This window comes from Aulonocara sp. 'chitande type north' Nkhata Bay, linkage group LG22, assembly GCF_057382095.1.
Source record: "Aulonocara sp. 'chitande type north' Nkhata Bay isolate Kocher_YH1m ecotype deep benthic linkage group LG22, A_spYH_male_GT1.1, whole genome shotgun sequence".
Taxonomy (NCBI): domain Eukaryota; kingdom Metazoa; phylum Chordata; class Actinopteri; order Cichliformes; family Cichlidae; genus Aulonocara; species Aulonocara sp. 'chitande type north' Nkhata Bay.
The window spans coordinates 30007277-30026663 of NC_141364.1; the positions used below are offsets into that span (position 1 = coordinate 30007277).

Sequence of the window (19387 nt, forward strand, 5' to 3'; positions counted from 1 at the left end):
GATAAGAACACACTGTCTCACTAAAGTAGCATATTCTCCAAACCTTTGTTAAAATCAAATAAGCAAACAGTACAAAGCTTTAAACTGTTTCACAATTTCTTTTTATTTTATCATGAAATTATGTTAAAGCTCATGCTAAGAAAAGTTTCCAACTGAGTTCAAGAAAATGGAGAAAACCTCCATTAATCTTATAATCAACCATACAAAGAAGATGGAAAAGCAATAGAGAATGCACTGATGCATGCTCAGGCATCCAGGTAAGTAAATCCCAAAAGGCTGAATCTGTTGATCTGGACGTAGCGTTTTCAATGGGAGAAACATTCTCCTTCAGTCACTTGGATGAGTGAGGAAACATTTCTCCCACTGAAAACGCTACGTCCAGATCAACAGATTCAACCTTTTGGAATCTAGAATGCAAATGATGGTTGATAAATAGCTATGTATGCAATGTGACCACTGGCTAAGTTAGGCCAATGCATAGCCAGTGGCCTCAAGGAACTTTATATTGCATGGTAAAGACCCTGCAATATAAAAGAAACCCCAAACAATCTAACGATCCCCTCTGAGCAAGCACTTGGCGACAGCGGGAAGGAAAAACTCCCTTTTAAGAGGAAGAAACCTTCGGAAGAACCAGGCTCAGGAAGGGGCAGCCATCTTCCACGACTGGTTGGGGCATAGATGGTACAAAACATGGACATAGCTTGTTCGTTGGAAACTTGAAGCCAATACAGAAGAACCTTAAGTGTACATTCAGTCTGAAGTCTACCAGATGGCAACAGCTAGCCTGATGCAAACCTATAGAAATCTATAGGAAAACAGCTTTCTTTCTTGATCCACTCCTCCTTAGCACATCTGGTTTTTGAAGACTGGAGTTGGACACCCCTGTTCTATATTGTCTATGGGGCTTGAGGGGAAAGAGTTGTAGTGGTGTATATACATGGGATGTCGAAAGATGGGAGTGGGGAAGAAATGCTCCGTTCCCCTTACTTACTGCAAACTGCCTTTCAGAAATGGGGATAGATGTAGTCAGAAAATGCTAAATACAAGGCAGCACCTTGGAGCCATGTTGTCCATCCCCCATGATCCTCCACGTCTCTGGGTTGAAACGTCTGCTCTTGTGGAGTTTCCATGTGAGATGAACTTTCTGTAGGGATGTCCTTGTTTTTCTCCTCCAGGTCTGTAGTTTCGCTTGTTTTAATCCTCTCTTCCTTTTCAGTTGACTCATTGGATTCAGGTGTGAGCTCAAAACTACTTTGATGGGGTTCACCTTTATCAAGCTCTTGCATTTCTTTTTGCAGAGGCTGTTCATTTTGTCTCATTTCCTTCTCACAATCAGCCAACTTTTTGGTAAGCTCCTGGACTTCCTGTTCCAGAGCGTTGTTTTGTTCCTTTATTCTGTTACTCTCTTCTTCAAAGGATTTGAGTTCTTGCAAAACAGATTTGAGCTCCTTAACTTCTTCCTGAATAGCAATGTTTTTTGCTTCAATTTCTTGTTTCAGGTCTTGGTTTTGATTGTTCAGAGACTCATTTTCCTGTTTTGATTCCTCATACAGTTCCTTAAAATCTTTGAAATTTTCCAGGCTTGCGTTTGCCTCATGGATGTCAGTTTGGAGAGCCTGGATTTGCTGTCTCATTTTAACTTCTTCATTTTGAAAAGTCTGTTTCAGGTCACACATGCTCTGTATTATAGCATCATTTTCTGACCTGAGTGCCTGGTTGTCCGTTTGGAGATCTTTAACTTTTTCCTGCAATGCCAGCTTCTCCATTTCATACTCTTCACGGTTACGGTGCATTCTTTCTTCCAGAGCCTGTTCATTTTGTCTCATTTTATCTTTTTCATTTTGAAAAGTCTGTTTCAGGTCACACATGCTCTGTATTATAGCATCATTGTCTAATCTGTATGCCTGGTTGTCCCATTGGAGATCTTCAACTTTTTCCTGCAATGCCAGCTTCTCCATTTCATACTCTTCGTGTTTACAAGGCATTTTTAAGTTGTTTTTAAGTTGCTCCAGAGCACTTTTCCATTCTTGATCATTTTGTTCATAAGCACTCTCCTTTGCTTGAACTTGTTGTCTGAAAGCTTGATTTTCACAGTGCAAATAGGCAACACAATAGTTCAGCTCTGAATTCTCCAAGCAAAGCTTCTCATTTTGTAGTTGTAGTTCCCTTTTGTTCTTGTTTTTAGAAAACCCATATTCTTTGAGAAGCAGTTCAATGGTTTTTCGGAGGTTTTCGTTCTCATTTTTGAATTCCCTCACTTGCTGGCGAAGGTTTACATTCTCTTCCATCACATCACTGGAAATGGAGGGGGACTCAGACATTTTTGTAATTTAACTAAAGTTAAAATCTACTACTACTTACAACAGTGCTAACTGTGTTCCTTGTTCACTTCAAAAAAGTGTCTCAAATTACAGTCAAGCGTATAAGCTGTTTGCCTCTTCAGTGAGGTTGTAACTGAATGGACACAGGGTTTGGGTTACTTATATAGATTTCAGATCAAAGGAATTCTAATAGAATGTGATGAGTCATGCTGATGTCATAAGAAACATGTGATGTCACAATGAACATGTCAGATGAAATGATGGAAAAAATAACAATAGTATTGTCTGGTAAATTGATTAATGATTCCATGATCTTTGAACCTGCAATGGACTTTATTAAAAAATGTAACAAGTGAATAAAATGTTTTTAGATAAATGTGTATTTTAATGAAAACTTGCTGAGCTCTTTTGTGCAGGATTGTTATGTGTGCATTGTGCCACATTTAAATCTGGCACAATGTAGACTTTACTTTAAAAATAAAGTAAAACAATTTATGATAAAGTTTAAAAAGTTCTTTATTGGCCTTTCACTGCTCTAATTTCTGAAAGGCAGAAATTAGAAATTTGTATCAGCAGTGTCATCCTCTGAATGCTTCATCACACTGTGAGTTATGTTTTTATCCTTCAAGACTGAGCTGATGGAGAACAGGTTTTTTTTTTTAAATGTATTTATTTTACTTAAATTCACCAAGTCATCATCATTACCTCAACTTGAGTTCATAGATGATCCAGTTTTAGTTTTTTTGTTATTAAATGTCCCCCTCTGTCCCTACACGTAAAACCCTGTTAAAAATCAAGATTGCTCTAAACGATCCAAGGACATATAAATGTCATCTGTGTGTGTAGCAATTTCTTAAATAAGCATATTAAATAATATTAAATTAATGCACAGTTGAAAGGATTCAGGTCTTTTCTACCTTTTTTTTTAAATTCAGTCATATTGTATGATTAAATGCTGCTGCTGCTGCTGCTGACATGAACACTGAAATCGGATGTATTCTATGGATGTTCATTTAAATTTGTTTGCTGCTTGTGTGATTACAGATGCAGTGAGAATCATGTTTCCCAGGCTTCCACTGAAGACATCCTAAAACTTTCCACATACTGAGGATAGAGGACATTGACGATGCTATGTCACTGCTCCTGTCCAAGGAGAAGAGCCTACAGGTTCTTTGTGTGAACAAACTCATTTTAATGGAGGAATTTGTGTTGTGCGTCACATTCCCTGTAGACTTTTTCTTCTTTTGTTTTATGTAGTGTGTGGTTTCCATTATACGAAAGCATTGTGTGCTTTTGAGGACCCCAGGTTTTGAGAAAAATAGTCGTTTGATTCTTTTGTGTGTGCTTCTTTTTATTTAAGGCGTGTTTACGTAGTAATGTTGTCGCTGGTCTGTATATCCACAGTTAGGTTTTGCTCTAAAAAAAAGCAGCCCCTGGGCACCTTCCATTTACACTTATGTTGTTGCGCCCCTGTGGATATGAGGGATATGTGGACTGTTATTTCGTGATTACAGAGGCTAAAATACCACACATGCTAAATGTTTACAATTAGAGCGTCGGAAAGCACCACAAGGCTTTTCCTTGAAAATCAGAGGGAAGCACATTGATTGTTTCCTTCCTTTATTTACCATGTTTCTTGGCAGAGGTAAGGTGAAGTGTCTGAATCAGGGCATTTTTAAATGCCAAACACGCTCAGCTTAACAGGAGGCAAATGTCATTCAGAAGGTCAGTGTTTCATAAGTGGAAATCTGTGTTAAGGTAAACTATTTAGATGGTGGGCTTTTAACTTTTCCTCACAATGGTGAGTCCATTCATATTGTGACTGCAGTATGATAACACAATTTCTAAGTCATTTAATTCTGTCTGTTTGTATTGTCTCACAGCCCGCCTGCCTGTATTCAAAGCATAAACAATTGCTTTAATCTCTGGGCTCTGCTGCAGTGCTGTTGCTTTACAGTTGGGCCTACCTCAGTGGAATGAAAAGCAAACAGTACAGTGGAAGAGCAACTTGATAATTATCTTTTCAGTTTATAAAGTGGGCAACTTTAGCCTCACATGAGCTTGATTAGGAAAATATACTATTATGTTTGAGTGGGATTTGGCATGTGAGTGATTAGGTGTAGCAGTACAGATTGGGGAAAAATATTTGTTTACAAATAAATCTCAATAATTTGCACTGTGAGTTTTACTTTGTGTGTAGGCTTTGATTAGCTAGTGTGTACTGCTGCTCTGAGGTTCACTGCTATTTGTTAATTTAGACAGCTGAATCAAATGAGATATAACCAGATATCACCTAAGCTGTCATAAATAAGTATATAGTGTCATGGTCCTGGGTCGTGCGACCCGGTGTTTTGTGTTTAGTCTATTTTGATGTTTATTGATTGTTTAGGTTCATTAAGGTAGTCCAGCCATTTGTATATATCACCCTTGCATTACGTCTCCCTTGCCCTTCGTGTGTTTATGTCTGTGCGTCTTGTACTGTCAAGTTCATGCTGTCAGTATTGTCACCTCCCCCTGTACTACGTCTCCCCGGTTCATGTCTCATGTTTCCTGTTTTACTTTGAAGGCCTGCATTCACTGTCAGTGTATTCAGTTTCACTCCTCCTGTCCTGTCGTTAAGTTCATGTGTGTCAGCTGCGTTCCCATGTGTGGCCACTTCCCCTGATCATCCCTCATGTGTATTTAGTCTCTGTGTTTCTGACAGTCTGTGTCGCGTCGTCTGTGTTCCCACCCTCCGTGTTTCCATGCCTGGTCTGTCGTCCACGCCATGTTTCCCATGCCATGCTTCCAAGTTTCCTGTCTAGGTTTTTCTTATTGTTTGTTTAGATTCCCCAGTTTAGGTTTGTGTTAATTTTGCTTCAGTTTGCCTTGCCCTTTGTTTGTACCTTTTCTACCAGCCATATTAAACGGCTCGCTTTCTGTTACGCTCACTCCCGTCTGCTCACTTGTGTACGCACCTGGGTCCATTACACACACCACCGCACGGCCTGTCTCTGCAGACCGTGACATATAGTATGAATGAGACAGGTGCAACCCTAATCTGGGAACCACCCCTGGTAGGCAAGGCTGGTTTTTCCCTTTAATAAGGACAGGGGCAGGTAATTGCCAACTTAGCAACTTTGTTACTATATTTAGCAAGTTTTCAGACCCCTTATCAACTTTTTTTCTAAAAAGTAACTAGCGACAAATCTGGCGACTTTTTCTGGTGTTTTTGGAGACGTTGACTTGAAATGTATCGCATATGTGTCGCTCTTACACTCAACAAGCGGGCGTGCTCCTGTGTGCACCTCACCTGTGCCAAGGCGCTCACAGGCGGCGGCCTTAACTCCATCTTGTACACCCGACTGAAGTTATGTCCATTTTGATTGTTAATGTAGTTTGTTAACAACGTTATGGCTAAAATGTTCTTCTTTTGCTGTTACTTTTTGTGGATCACAAGGTTTAAAAGTACTTAAACACACAAACACACTTTTGCTGGTCCCAAATCTGGATAAAGGAGGAGGGTTTGAATTGTGACATTAAAAAAAACAATAATTCCTAAAAAGAAATTTAATTTGTAGTTCTAAATATATTCCAAATGCGTTTAGGGTGTTTTTTACTCACATTATGCCTCTTCCACAATGTTATTTTTCTCTCCTACAGCAGCCATTCCAATTACATAGGCATGACCAATTATGTAAATTAAGCGATGCCATCATTTAGCGACTTCTAGTGACTTTTAGGATGGCCAATAGCGATGTTCCTTACTGAGGAGTTGGCAGCACTGATTAGTCGAGCTCTTGAGTGAACCTGGAGCTGTGTGACTGCCTGGTCTACGCTGTGCTATTTGGCCTTTTTAACTTTTCTATGGCAGCTTGATGTGGGTTGTGTGAGTACAAGAAAACAATTATTAGAATATGATGTGTCAAATTTGTTTAGATCAGAGGAATAAGGAAGGATTTGTCTGTGTGTTTTAGTTTGGCTTAGCTGTAGGCTTGCGAGTGTGTGTAATTGTTTAGAGGGAAAGGATTCACATTCACTTACGTGCACTTACATAGACATATGGGTACGCGCACACATAGGCACTCACGTGCTTGTGCATACACACACAGACACAGAGTTTGCAGCACACCATGGGGGTTTTATGATGGGGTTGCTTCTACAAAACTGTTTCACAGACAAAGGAGTGAAGATTTGCAGAGGGACACCGGCCTTGCACATCTCCCCTTCTAGAAGATGCATGCTTAAATGAAGATGAATAAAGATGAATAAAGGTTTTTGTGAAAATGATTACTGAGTTCTGGTGCCATCTCTGGATGTCCAAGGAATAAAAAGAACCGGGGTGAAACTGATTTCGCAACAGTTGATTAGTCTTCTATTGGAGTGGTAGGTCACAGAAAATGTTCTGCTTGAGTTTTGGTAGAGTTTTGAAGTTATTTGTACCCCTGTAGGAAAAAACATAATTTAACGCTTCTGGAGAAACTTGTAGTGGACTCCGTCACCCCTGGCTGATACTTATTAGTCGAACTTATTAGTCGAGTGGACCACATCAGTCCAGCTCTGAGGTCCTTACACTGGCTGCCTGTCCGTCAGAGGATAGACTTTAAAGTTCTGATGCTGGCCTATAAAGCTCTGAATGGTTTAGGACCAAAATACATCAATGACCTCCTGACCCAGTATGAACCATCCAGATCCCTCAGGTCATCTGGATCCGGTCTTTTATCAGTTCCCAGAGTCAGAACCAGACACGGAGAAGCTGCATTCAGCTTTTATGCTCCTTATATCTGGAACAAACTCCCAGAAAGCCTCAGATCAGCTGAAACACTCAGTTTATTTAAATCCAGGTTGAAGACTCACCTGTTCTCAGCTGCATTTGAATAAAGCACCAAATCCACACTTTAAGCTTAAATTTCAAAACTTACATTTAACTACTGATTTTATCTACTGTTCTGATTTTATCTGTTTTGATTTTATATACTGTTTTGTTTGTTTGTTTGTTTGTTAATTAGTTAGTTAGTTTATTTGCTTGTTTTAATCAATTTTAAATCATGCTTTTTATTTGTTCTTGTTTCTAATGTCTCTGTAAAGCACTTTGAATCACCTTGTTGTTGAATTGTGCTATACAAATAAACTTGCCTTGCCTTGCCTTGCCTTATTAGGGTGCGACCCTAACCTGGAGACAGGTAACTGAAAAACAGATATGACGCAAAGTGGGAGGGATATTCCTTCTGAGGTAAAGTGTTCAGTGATGTCCTATTTTATTTTACAGATTGCCAAGCTGCTGCTTTGCCGCGGTGGATTTCTTGCTGTTGGGCCAAGGTGCTGATACGCTGGTGGCTCTATTGTAATTTGTGGTTTCATCCACACTCCGGACTCACATATAAACACAGACGGTTTCCATCTGATCCGGGCAGACAGAACAATGGAGAGTGGCAAGAAGAGAGGAGGAGGTTTGGCTGTGTTTGTGAACAATAGATGGTGTAACTCAGGGCATTTATCTATCAAAAAGATGCTATGCTGTTAGGACATTGAGCTGCTAGCGGTTAGCATGAGGCTGTACTATCTACCGCAAGAGTTTACACACGTCACTGTGATAGCTGTGTATGTCCCGCCCTCTGCTAACGCTGCAGCAGCCTGTGAGGTCCTGCACACTGTAACCAGCAGACTTCAAACACAGCACCCTCAGGCCCTTTTCCTGATCTCTGGCAACTTTAATCACATCTCCCTGTCCTCCACTCTCCACACCTTCACCCAGCACGTCACCTGCCACACCAGAGACATTAAAACATTGGACTTATTGTATGCCAACACCAAGGAGGCATACAGCTCATCACCTCTCCCTCCCCTGGGGGCCTCAGATCACAACCTTGTTCATCTCCAGCCTGTGTATAAACCTCTGGGACACGGAGAACCAGTTGTGAAACGCACCGGAAATGGTCGGCAGAGACTGAAGAGGCCCTAAGGGACTGTTGTTTTTTTTGGTTTTTTTGCCTGTCCCGTTTGGCTCTTTTACCATCAGAATTATTGTCTAAAGGCGAAGAAAGATGCCCAACGAATTTACTTTACCAAATGGACCGTCCCAGCCTTGCCATAATGGTCTATTTGATTCACCTTTTATTGTTTATTTTATTTTATTTTCACTTGCTAAATACGGGACAGACTTGACTGGGGAAAAGAAAGGGGAGAAAGAAAGAGGGAAAGACAAAACAGCGGGGAAGAGGGACGGGGATAAAGGGCAAAAAACAAACCAACAAAATAAGCAGACAAAAAATACATATATCAATCACCTGGCAGCCAGCTGTGCCAGAGTGACCGAGCCCCAGGCCGAGAGGCCGAGGGCACCCCACTGCCAAAGTGGCCCGAGCGAGCCCCAGGCTCCAGGTCCCGACAAGCAGCCACCAAGGAGTGAGCCAGTGCGTACCTGGACGCCCACCCCCGGACACAAAGAACCACCAACGCACCGATGTCTGAGGGAGTCCGCCACTGGCAGGGGAAGTGGTGGGGGGAGATAGGCCTCAATACCTTGGAGGGCCTGAGATGTCCCTAGAGAGGTGGCATCTGATACCCAACCTGACATATAGACACAGACATACAGGCACACACAGATATAAACATCCATTTCCACCCTCATGCTCTCATATGCAATTACTCAACACTCACCCAACGTGGAGACAGACATAGAGAGACACTGTACACACAATCACACTCCCCAAGCGTACTCTAAACCCAAGGTCTAGGTACCCTTGCCCCTGGAGGGGGAAACTGCACCCAGACCCAGGTAGTGTTACCCTCTTCCCTGGGGTGGAGAGAAGCAGACTGCCCCGACTCGGCAGCAGCAGGGAGGCCCCAAAGTAGATGTCTTTCTGAAAGCGCTGTACCTAAGTTTAAGAATATAATCCACCCACTGTTATCATCTTCAATGCGTCTTTAACCCTGTAACAACAGAGAGCAGAGCAGCTATCTGAACGCTACTCCAAAAGAGGTCGATTATCTTGTTAATAATTTTACCTCCTCACTACGTACGGCTCTGGATACTGTAGCTCCTGTGAAAACTAAGGTCTCAAATCAGAAGTACCTGACTCCGTGGTATAATTCTCAAATACGTAGCCTAAAGCAGATGACTCGTAATCTGGAGAGGAAATGGCGTGTCACAAATTTAGAGGATCATCATTTAGCCTGGAGAAATAGTTTGCTGCTTTATAAGAAAGCCCTCCGCAAAGCCAGAACATCTTACTATTCATCACTGATTGAAGAAAATAAGAACAACCCCAGGTTTCTCTTCAGCACTGTAGCCAGGCTGACAAAAAGTCAGAGCTCTTTTGAGCCAACCATCCCTTTAATGTTAACTAGTAATAACTTCATGAACTTCTTCACAAATAAAATGTTTATCATTTGAGATACAAATGGTTACAAATGATCTTCTTATGGCCTCTGACAGTGGACTCATCTCTGTGCTTGTCCTGCTAGACCTCAGTGCAGCATTTGATACTGTTGACCATAATATCCTATTAGATTAGAACATGCTGTAGGTATTACAGGTACTGCACTGCAGTGGTTTGTATCATATCTATCTAACAGACTCCAATTTGTGCATGTAAATGGAGAGTCCTCTTCACACACTAAGGTTAATTATGGAGTTCCACAGGGTTCAGTGCTAGGACCAATTCTGTTTACACTATACATGCTTCCCCTAGGCATACAAAGCATACATTTTCACTGCTATGCAGATGACACCTAGCTGTATCTATCCATGAAGCCAGATAACACACACCAATTAGTTAAACTGCAGGAATGTCTTAATAACATAAAGACCTGGATGGCTGCTAACTTTCTGCTTCTTAATTCAGATAAAACTGAGGTTATTGTACTCGGCCCTGAAAATCTTAGAAATATGGTATCTAACCAGATTCTTACTCTGGATGGCATTACCTTGGCCTCCAGTAATGCTGTGAGGAACCTTGGAGTCATTTTTGACCAGGACATGTCCTTCACTGCACATATTAAACAAATATGTAAGACTGTGTTCTTCCATTTACACAACATCTCTAAAGTTAGAAATATCCTGTCTCAGAGTGACGCTGAAAAACTAGTTCATGCATTTATTACTTCCAGGCTGGACTACTGTAATTCATTATTATCAGGATGTCCAAAAAACTCACTGAAAAGCCTTCAGCTAATCCAAAATGCTGCAGCAAGAGTCCTGACAGGGACTAGAAAGAGAGAGCATATTTCTCCTGTTTTGGCTTCCCTTCATTGGCTTCCTGTTAAATCCAGAATTGAATTCAAAATCCTGCTCCTCACATACAAGGTCTTAAATAATCAGGCCCCATCTGATCTTAATTCAATTCAATTCAATTTTATTTATATAGCGCTAAATCACAACAAAAGTCGCCTTAATGACCTTGTAGTACCATATCACCCTATTAGAGCACTTCGCTCTCACACTGCAGGCCTACTTGTTGTTCCTAGAGTATTTAAAAGTAGAATGGGAGGGAGAGCCTTCAGTTTTCAGGCCCCTCTTCTGTGGAACCAGCTTCCAGTTTGGATTCGGGAGACAGACACTATCTCTACTTTCAAGATTAGGCTTAAAACTTTCCTTTTTGTAAACCATATAGTTAGGGCTGGACCAGGTGACCCTGAATCCTCCCTTAGTTATGCTGCAATAGACGTAGGCTACCGGGGATTCCCATGATGCATTGAGTTTTTCCTTTCCAGTCACCTTTCTCACTTACTATGTATTAACAGACCTCTCTGCACTGAATCATATCTGTTATTAACCTCTGTCTCTCTTCCACAGAATGTCTTTTATCCTGTCTTCCTTCTCACCCCAAACAGTCACAGCAGATGGCCCCGCCCCTCCCCGAGCCTTGTTCTGCCGGAGGTTTCTTCCTGTTAAAAGGGAGTTTTTCCTTCCCACTGTCGCCAAAGTGCTTGCTCATAGGGGGTCATATGATTGTTGGGTTTTTCTCTTTATCTATGAAGCGCCTTGAGGCGACTTTTGTTGTGATTTGACGCTATATAAATAAAATTGAATTGAATTGAATTACCTCCCTCAGTTCACATAAACAAGGTACAAAAGCAGGAAATTGCTAATTAACCAGCATCATCTAATTACATTTAAATTAATGTCTACTGCCATTAACGTAACACCACAGACTGCCCTCCAATTTGACACAGAGTCACTGTAAACTCCACCACAGGACTGCTAAATAACCAGTTTAGCCTGCAGTAAAATGGTTTTCATGCAACCTTTGAATACTACTATTAAATACTATTATTAAAATAAAATTAAAAAATACTTCAATAGCATGAAAAATAATACAAACTGATACAAACTGTTTTTGTTACAAGCATGTTGGTTTTTTCTCTCCTTGGGAAATACATCTACTGTGCATTTAGCTACAAAGACAAAAACTGCACACAAAAAAGTTATTGCATCAGTTAAGCATTTCATCACATTTGCTGAGCTGTTTTGAAAAGCTACATTTGAAATTAAATGGCAGTTACAAAAAAAAAAGCGAATCAATTTATGGTCACCTCTGATGAGTAGCATGTCGCAGGGTCAACACAGTATTGAGGATGTAAGCGATGCATGGGATGTAATTTTCTTGTAAGTAAGAAAGTCCATTCAAATCCTAGGCTAGAGGAATTGCCAAGCTGCAACACTTGAAGGTTAAAGTGCAAGAACACCGTTCCAGATCCTTCTGATTCACTCTAACCCCTGCATACACACAACACAGCTTAGACACACCTTTACGGACACTATTCAACAATTCCCATGTTGAAAATGTACAAAGTTATTCAAAGCTATTCGAAGAAACAATTGCTATGAAGTAATATTCAAAATACTTGTGGGTTGAAGAGATATCATTTAAAATTATAACACTTTTGTGTAATTCCTTTTTGTGTTTGCAATGGCAGCCTGTGAAAAGGCAATGCATTTTTAGAAAACTGGGGGTGGGCCAAAAAAGAAATCACACCCACTAGTAAATTTCAACCCCTAGGCGTGAAATAAATCTGCAGGGGGTCATGAAAAAGGGAACTTTAAGGTCGCAGATGCAATGTGTTTGAGTGTCTTTGTGTTTTGATCTGATAAATAAATAGAAATTAAGGTGATGGTCTGCATCAGGTTGATCCGGTGAGGCTGAAAGCGCTCACGTAGCAAGGATATGGTAATAATAATATGGCTGACTTTGACCTGTTAAAAACAACAACTCCCCTTTTTTCTCTTTTTGTTTATATCTCTGTAAGTATGATGGGGGGGCGTAAACATATGGACTTTAATCTCAAATTTCACACAGCCGAGACACAACTTCAAAGTGGAACGGCCTGAAGGATGGAAGCAGAGTGAGAGGGGGAGAAAAAAGCTGAAAGAATAAGGAACAGCAACATTTACATGTATCCAAGGGAGCAGCTGTGAAGGGGAACATACAATATTTAAAAGGATGGAGACTGAGACAGCCTTTGCTACACAAACATATTTGATCTGTAACTATTATTTCAAGGGCATATCAAGGTAAATAATATCCTTGCAGTGGTGAGGTTTTGAAGTTAGAAAAACATGCCAACTGCCAAAACTCATCATGAACACCCCCACAACACCGACCCACTCCGTTATGACTATATATAGTTCAGACTTCATTAAAGAGTGTCAGTCCTCAGTAGTCGGGACAGTGCAATTGCGTCTTTGATTTGTTTTCCAGCTAACTGACTTCAAAGTTTATAATCACGGCACAGAGCAAAAAAAATGTTCATCATGCTTATTTTATACCAGCGAGAGGAAAACTTAAATTTCCTGTGAATATATCTACTATAAAGATACATCTCCTGGATGCACTGGTACGCATCTTCAGTGATGTACCCTAGGGTCATCAGGTGTTTCGGGTCTCACAACATCATACACCCTCGCCCAGGCGACCCAGCCGGGGGTGATCAGGCCCCGACTTGCGTACCAGTAGCTACCCACGGATCAGCCCTCTTGATCCACAGCCACCTTGTGGCTTTCTCTGCCGCTTCACTCACAGCCTGGATGGCCCTCTTCTTGGCTGCCACAGCCACGCCCAGCCGGCCTAGGACTTTGCAGAGTGATCGTCCTGCAAAGCCCCTACAACCCACTTCTATGGGCTCATAGAAAGTCTTTCAGCCCCTTCCCCTGCACTCCTGCACTAGTTCCTGGTACTTTCCTCGTTTCCTTTCATTGGCCTCCTCAATCCGCTCTTCCCAGGGCACTGTGAGTTCCAGCATGATCAGCTGTTTTGAGGCCTCAGAAATAATTATCATGTCTGGCCGGAGTGATGTTTTTGCAATGTTCTGAGGGAACTTTAGTTGTTTACCCAGGTCAGCCTGTAGCTGCCAATCAGAGGCTGTGTTGAGGAGGCCAGTTGTCAAATGTGGGCGCACCTGGGGTTTCTCTCCAGCCTTAATAAAAGAGATTGCCTTCCTCGGAGCATGATAATGCTTGCTGGTGCTGATTGCTGAGGCAATCTTTTCAGCAACTACTCTGAGCACCTGGTCGTGCCGCCAACGATACCGACCATCGGCCAGGGCCCTTGGGCAGCTGCTAAGGAGGTGTTCTAGGGTCCCTCTTCCAGAGCACAGGGGACAGGCAGGTGTCTCACTCTTTCCCCACAGATGGAGGTTTGCTGGACTTGGCAGAGTGTCGTATACTGCCTGCACTAGGAATCGGATCCGGTGGAAGTCTGCCTGCATGATGTTTGCCCAGGTGACCTTGCGCTGCAAGGTGCTCTCCCACCTTGTCCATGCTCCCTGCCGCTTAAGGCCTACAGCTCTACTTACTCGCTCCTCCTCCACACCTGCTCAGACCTCTTCCTGTAGTAGCTGGTGTCTCTCCTTTCCCTGTGCCCTGCTGACCTGGGCCTTTGGGACGTACCCCAAGCCTGCTCCCCCTGTTGCTAAGACCCCCATCAGTGTTTTCTGCCTTAGGCGTGACTCCGCCACCTCAACTGCCTTCTCAGCCTTCCACTTTCTTCCTGTCCTTACCTCAATACCTGCTGATGCCACCTTGCAGTCTTTAGAATCTCTGTACTGCAGGGCTTCTCGTGTGCGAGCCAACTCTTCTGTGAGACCACTGAAGGGTAACTGCACGCTGTTGCTTGCCCCATACAAGGCAGCGCTGGTGAGCGCTGCCTTGTACAATTCCGCTTGTTCGTGTATTTAGTTACATGCAATGTGTGACAGCACATTTTAAATGACGAAAATAATGTACAAAAGGCACAATTACATGTACATTATATTTAAATGTATCTGTGCGAATGTCTATGTCTATGTGTGTTGCTTGTACCCACCTTTCTAGGGTTTCCACCAGTTTATAAAAGCCCAGCCTGACCTAAAGCCGAGTCATGCATCGCTTTGTAACCAAGCAGCAAGAAGCAACCGACAGCCTTCAGAACATTTGAAACATTTAAATAAATAAATACAAGTGTCAAAAACTGCAGTTTTTCTAATGGACGCTGGCTCCAAAAACTGGGTCAGTCCACATAGACTCATGTGTTAAGATGTGACTGGCTCAGGTGGTAGAGCAGGTCACCTACAAACCGGAAGGTCGGTGGTTTGATCCCAGCTCCTCCAGTCTGCTTGAGCAAGATACTACCCCCATGTTGCTCTCCAATGCATCCATCAGAGTGTGAATCCATCCATCCATCCATCTTCATCCGCTTTGTCCGGGGCCGGGTCGCGGGGGCAGCAGCCTAAGCAAAGAGGCCCAGACCTCCCTCTCCCCAGCCACCTCCTCCAGCCGAGAGATATAATCTCTCCAGCGTGTCCTGGGTCTGCCCTGGGGCCTCCTCCCGGTGGGACATGCCTGGAACACCTCACCCAGGAGGCGCCCAGGGGGCATCCTTGTCAGATGCCCGAACCACCTCAGCTGGCTCCTTTCGATGTGGAGCAGCAGCTGCTCTACTCTGAGCCCCTCCCGGATGGCCGAACTTCTCACCCTATCTCTAAGGGAGAGGCCAGCCACCCTTCGGAGGAAGCTCATTTCTGCCGCTTGTATCCGCGATCTCGTTCTTTCGGTCACTACCCACAGCTCGTGGCCATAGGTGAGGGTAGGGACGTAGATCGACCGGTAAATTTAGAGCTTCGCTTTTACACTCAGCTCCCTCTTCACCACGACGGACCGGTGCAGCGTCCGCATTACTGCAGCTGCAGCCCCAATCCGTCTGTCGATCTCCGGCTCCCTTCTCCCATCACTCGCGAACAAGACCCCGAGATACTTGAACTCCTCCACTTGTGGCAGGAACTCATCCCCGACCCGGAGTGGGCACTCCACCCTTTTCCGGCTGAGAACCATGGCCTCAGATTTGGAGGTGCTGATCCTCATTCCCGCTGCTTCACACTCGGCTGCGAACCATTCCAGTGCGAGCTGGAGGCCTTCACCCGATGAAGCCAACAGAACCACATCATCTGCAAAAATCAGAGATGAGATTCTGAGGCCACCAAAGCGAAAGCCCTCCGCCACTTGGCTGCGCCTAGAAATCCTGTCCATAAAAATTATGAACAGAACCGGAGACAAAGGGCAGCCCTGGCGAAGCCCATCACCCACCGGGAACGAGTCCGACTTATTGCCGGCAATGCGAACCAAGCTCTTGCAACGGTTGTATAGGGATCGAATGGCCCGTAGCAATGGGCTAGACACCCCATACTCCCGCAACACCTCCCACAGGACACCCCGAGGGACACGGTCGAATGCCTTCTCCAAGTCCACAAAACACATGTAGACTGGTTGGGCAAACTCCCATGCACCCTCAAGTATCCTGGAGAGGATAAAGAGCTGGTCCAGTGTTCCGCGACCAGGACGAAAACCGCAGTGTTCCTCCTGTATCCGAGGTTCGACTAACGGACGAACTCTCCTTTCCAGCACCCTGGCATAGACTTTCCCAGGGAGGCTGAGGAGTGTGAATGAATGGAAAAAGTGCTGGTGTGATTAGGTGAATGAATCAGTTGTATAAAGCGCTTTGAGTGCTCAGATACAGTAGAAAAGCGCTATATAAGAACAAGCCCAGTCCATTTAAGATGCCCAGCTTAATAGTATTAAAGACCTTCAAGTTTATGACTGGTACTAAAGGTGTTACAGTTGTCATGGGGTGGAATGGACAAGTTTAACTGAGTGTTTTTCATCTTGCATGGGTTGCTATGTTTTAATCTTTTAATAATGTACCGGTTTCAGTCATTATGCAAATGTACTATTTATAAGATTGGGGAAACCTGCAGTCAGCTGAGACTGAAGAAGTCACTTGGATGAGTGACGAAAGATTTCTCCCACAAAACGCTACGCCCAGATGAACAGAATCAACTTTTGGAGAATAATGGACAGTGTTTTATTCTTATGGTTTTATTGCATGTTTTACTCAGGACTTAGCCCATCTGGGCTAAGTCCTGAGTAATTCCTGGTGAGAAGAAACTCCGGTGATATATAAAACGGAGACTGTCGCTGCCCCCTCTCCTTTTTCAGTTGGCACCAGAGCGAAGAGGCAGACAAGGACGGCCGAGGAAGCTGATCATTTTTTTTTTTTGCCCCGTTGGGACTTCAGTGGATTTTAATGTTGTGGCTGAGGCCATTGACTTTTATTGTATTGTTTTTAATGCTTTTAACTCTGTTCTCCCTGGCCAGGGGTGTTTTTAATTGCTTTAAAAAAAAATTTTTTTGTCGTTAAATAAATTGAATCTTAAAACTTGCCCATTATAATATGCTATTGCCTTGGCTCCCCCACTGCTCTGTCCCAGTCAGTGCATGTGCACTAGCATAGCATGCTAATTTCCGCTAGCTCCAATGCTAATTTCCGCTAGCCCTCTTGCATTGAAAATACCCTTTCTGAGGATAAAGCAATGAGTCTGTTGCACTTTATACTAAATGTTATTTGAAAGTTACGGTCATATTATTAAGGTATGGGTGTAAAATGTGGTGTTTTGTGTGAATTTATGTTAACATGTTTATTTTTCTCATGGTACTAATTTTGGTTTTGCACGCTAAATATTAGTAATTTGAAATTAAAGAGCCTTAACCTGCACTTTACCTAGTTTGGAACTTTTGATAACTCCTAAAGCCAATGTGTATTTCTAATGTACTTCTGAGGTATTTAGTATTGTTTGTGTTTTCTATGCACGTTGAAAATTAGAATCAACAAGGGTGTACAATGAAGAATTATATTGAAAGAAATCTAGAAACACTGGTAGCAATTAGTTGTAATAAGCTATAGATATCAGAGCCGAATGGTTGAACTGTGTTCTGAGCAGTTGCCCAGGTCAGGGTTTTTTTTTTTCTGTGCTTATTTCAATCCGGTTGTTCAGTGATGACGCGACGAATCCTACTTCCGGGCCTAAAGTAGTCTGCGTTTAATATGGCTTTTGTGTTGTTAACATGTTTAATGTTATGTATTTTCTTCTATTTGATCTCAAAAAGCTCCTAAAACAGTCAGTGATCACTGTTGACCTCCCTCGGCTTTTATTACCGCTAATCATTTATTTAAGCTCAGTTTTTGAAACCTTAGGATGTAACTACAGCCCAGCCCATGCAGCAGTATATGAATGACTAACCTCGTATTGTGGATGGATTTTCTCAGTTGTTCTCCTGGTTGAAGTTTGGTCCTTTTGCAGCATCCTGCCATGCGATTACATTTGTTCCTGACCACCGACAACACTCACGTTAACTTTTATCGAGTGGAAAAAAAAGTTAGCCTGTTTATATTATGCTAACATAGCTGTGTCGCTAGCGGTCACGTAGCACATCATTATATACCAGCTAGCCAAACTTCAGTAACCCTACAAACGTCACTGCTGTTTAGTTTTCTGTCTTCATTTATATTGGAAGTGATAACAGAGTTGTACGTTTTAATTTGTTTCCAAATCAGTCAGGACATGCTATATTGTATTTAGATAGAAGCTAGCTTCTAACTCTGTTAAATGTCATAAATTCCGTTTTCATGGATGCCTGGATGTTAAACTCAATTTTTACACCTGGTAGGGCAGAACGCTGATCATTTTATTAAAGATGAAAGACTTTAGACAGTTTTTCAACTCTCAGTAATGCCATAGTGATCGTTTGATATATTGCAGCGGAGTTTAGGTCCAGACACGGCTAGTGACGTCAGACTGAACAACCGGATAGGGTTGGTTTTGAAAACCCGAGAAGAATCGAGGATCACTTTTCCAGTACTGGATGACGAGCCCCAGTCCAAAGAGCTGGATGAACTGGTAGATTGTAACTCGACTGGTTACGAACACACAGTTACTATTGAATATTGACAGACTTCTTCCTAGCGGTTCACGTCCCGCGATGCAGGGTCCTGCATCGAAGGAAATTGACTTTTAAAGAAGGACACAAAGACAACACAAAATTGGGTTTATTTTCAAAAAGCGCGCTCTACTTTAGTTTAATTGTGCACAACCTACTGAACTCTTATTGTTAATAAATGCTGTTTTGTTTTCCATAACTGTGGTGTACAAGTCCTCTGTCAGACACCCTTGGCTCCTATGAATCTAGAACCTGTCTGGCCCATATTTTCCTTCTGTCCTCATACTGTGGTTAAAGATAACTATACTGCATTCAAAGAAGGCAAGAAGTAGCACTAGCAGGTCTTACATTCCCACTACTTGTGTTACACCAGTGCTACAGTACCATAACGCCATATCTTCAGTACAGTCAACTTTTATACGACATCGCTCACCCTCTGATGAATTCACCACTGCATCTGATGTCAATCAGTCGTGTTGTTCCTATTAGTTGCTTGACTTGAAATTAACTGGCAGATCATTTCCTTTAGTTTCACAAACAACTATTTCTGTACTTCATAACTGTAAATGTCTTCCTGAATTGACATCTAAGCAACTTTTCACTATTTTTTCAAAGCTCGTTACTCCATGTCTTTCCCTCTGGTCTGTTTTAATAAAGAGTTTAAAAGCCCCCCAAAATTTATGCTGGAGCTACACACATTAAATTTGGTAATGTACCTTATTACATTTAGCATAGCGATTAGAAGTTAGTTATGTGCACAGAGAAATGCTTATACCAGCGCAGCAACACTGTTTTTCCCCGCCTGTGCCGCACAATTAACATTGTAGGGTTAATAGCA

General features: G+C 42.5%; 1 protein-coding gene and 1 pseudogene across 1 annotated transcript; both read right to left on the reverse strand.

The window, feature by feature from the left end:
* Positions 1 to 115: 115 nt before the first annotated feature.
* Positions 116 to 2645, reverse strand: LOC147304432 (uncharacterized). Its single transcript, XM_086280222.1, has one exon. It carries the CDS (start codon positions 2319 to 2321, stop codon positions 1005 to 1007), a length of 1317 nt encoding a protein of 438 aa, XP_086136348.1. The 5' UTR covers positions 2322 to 2645; the 3' UTR covers positions 116 to 1004.
* A 10587-nt stretch (positions 2646 to 13232) lies between these two features.
* LOC147304433 (uncharacterized) lies at positions 13233 to 14665 on the reverse strand (annotated as a pseudogene).
* Positions 14666 to 19387: the final 4722 nt, after the last annotated feature.

What these genes read in the sequence shown, in the direction of transcription:
- LOC147304432 (XM_086280222.1), bottom strand. Translation starts at nt 2,321, where the DNA reads ATGTCTGAGTCCCCCTCCATTTCCAGTGATGTGATGGAAGAGAATGTA.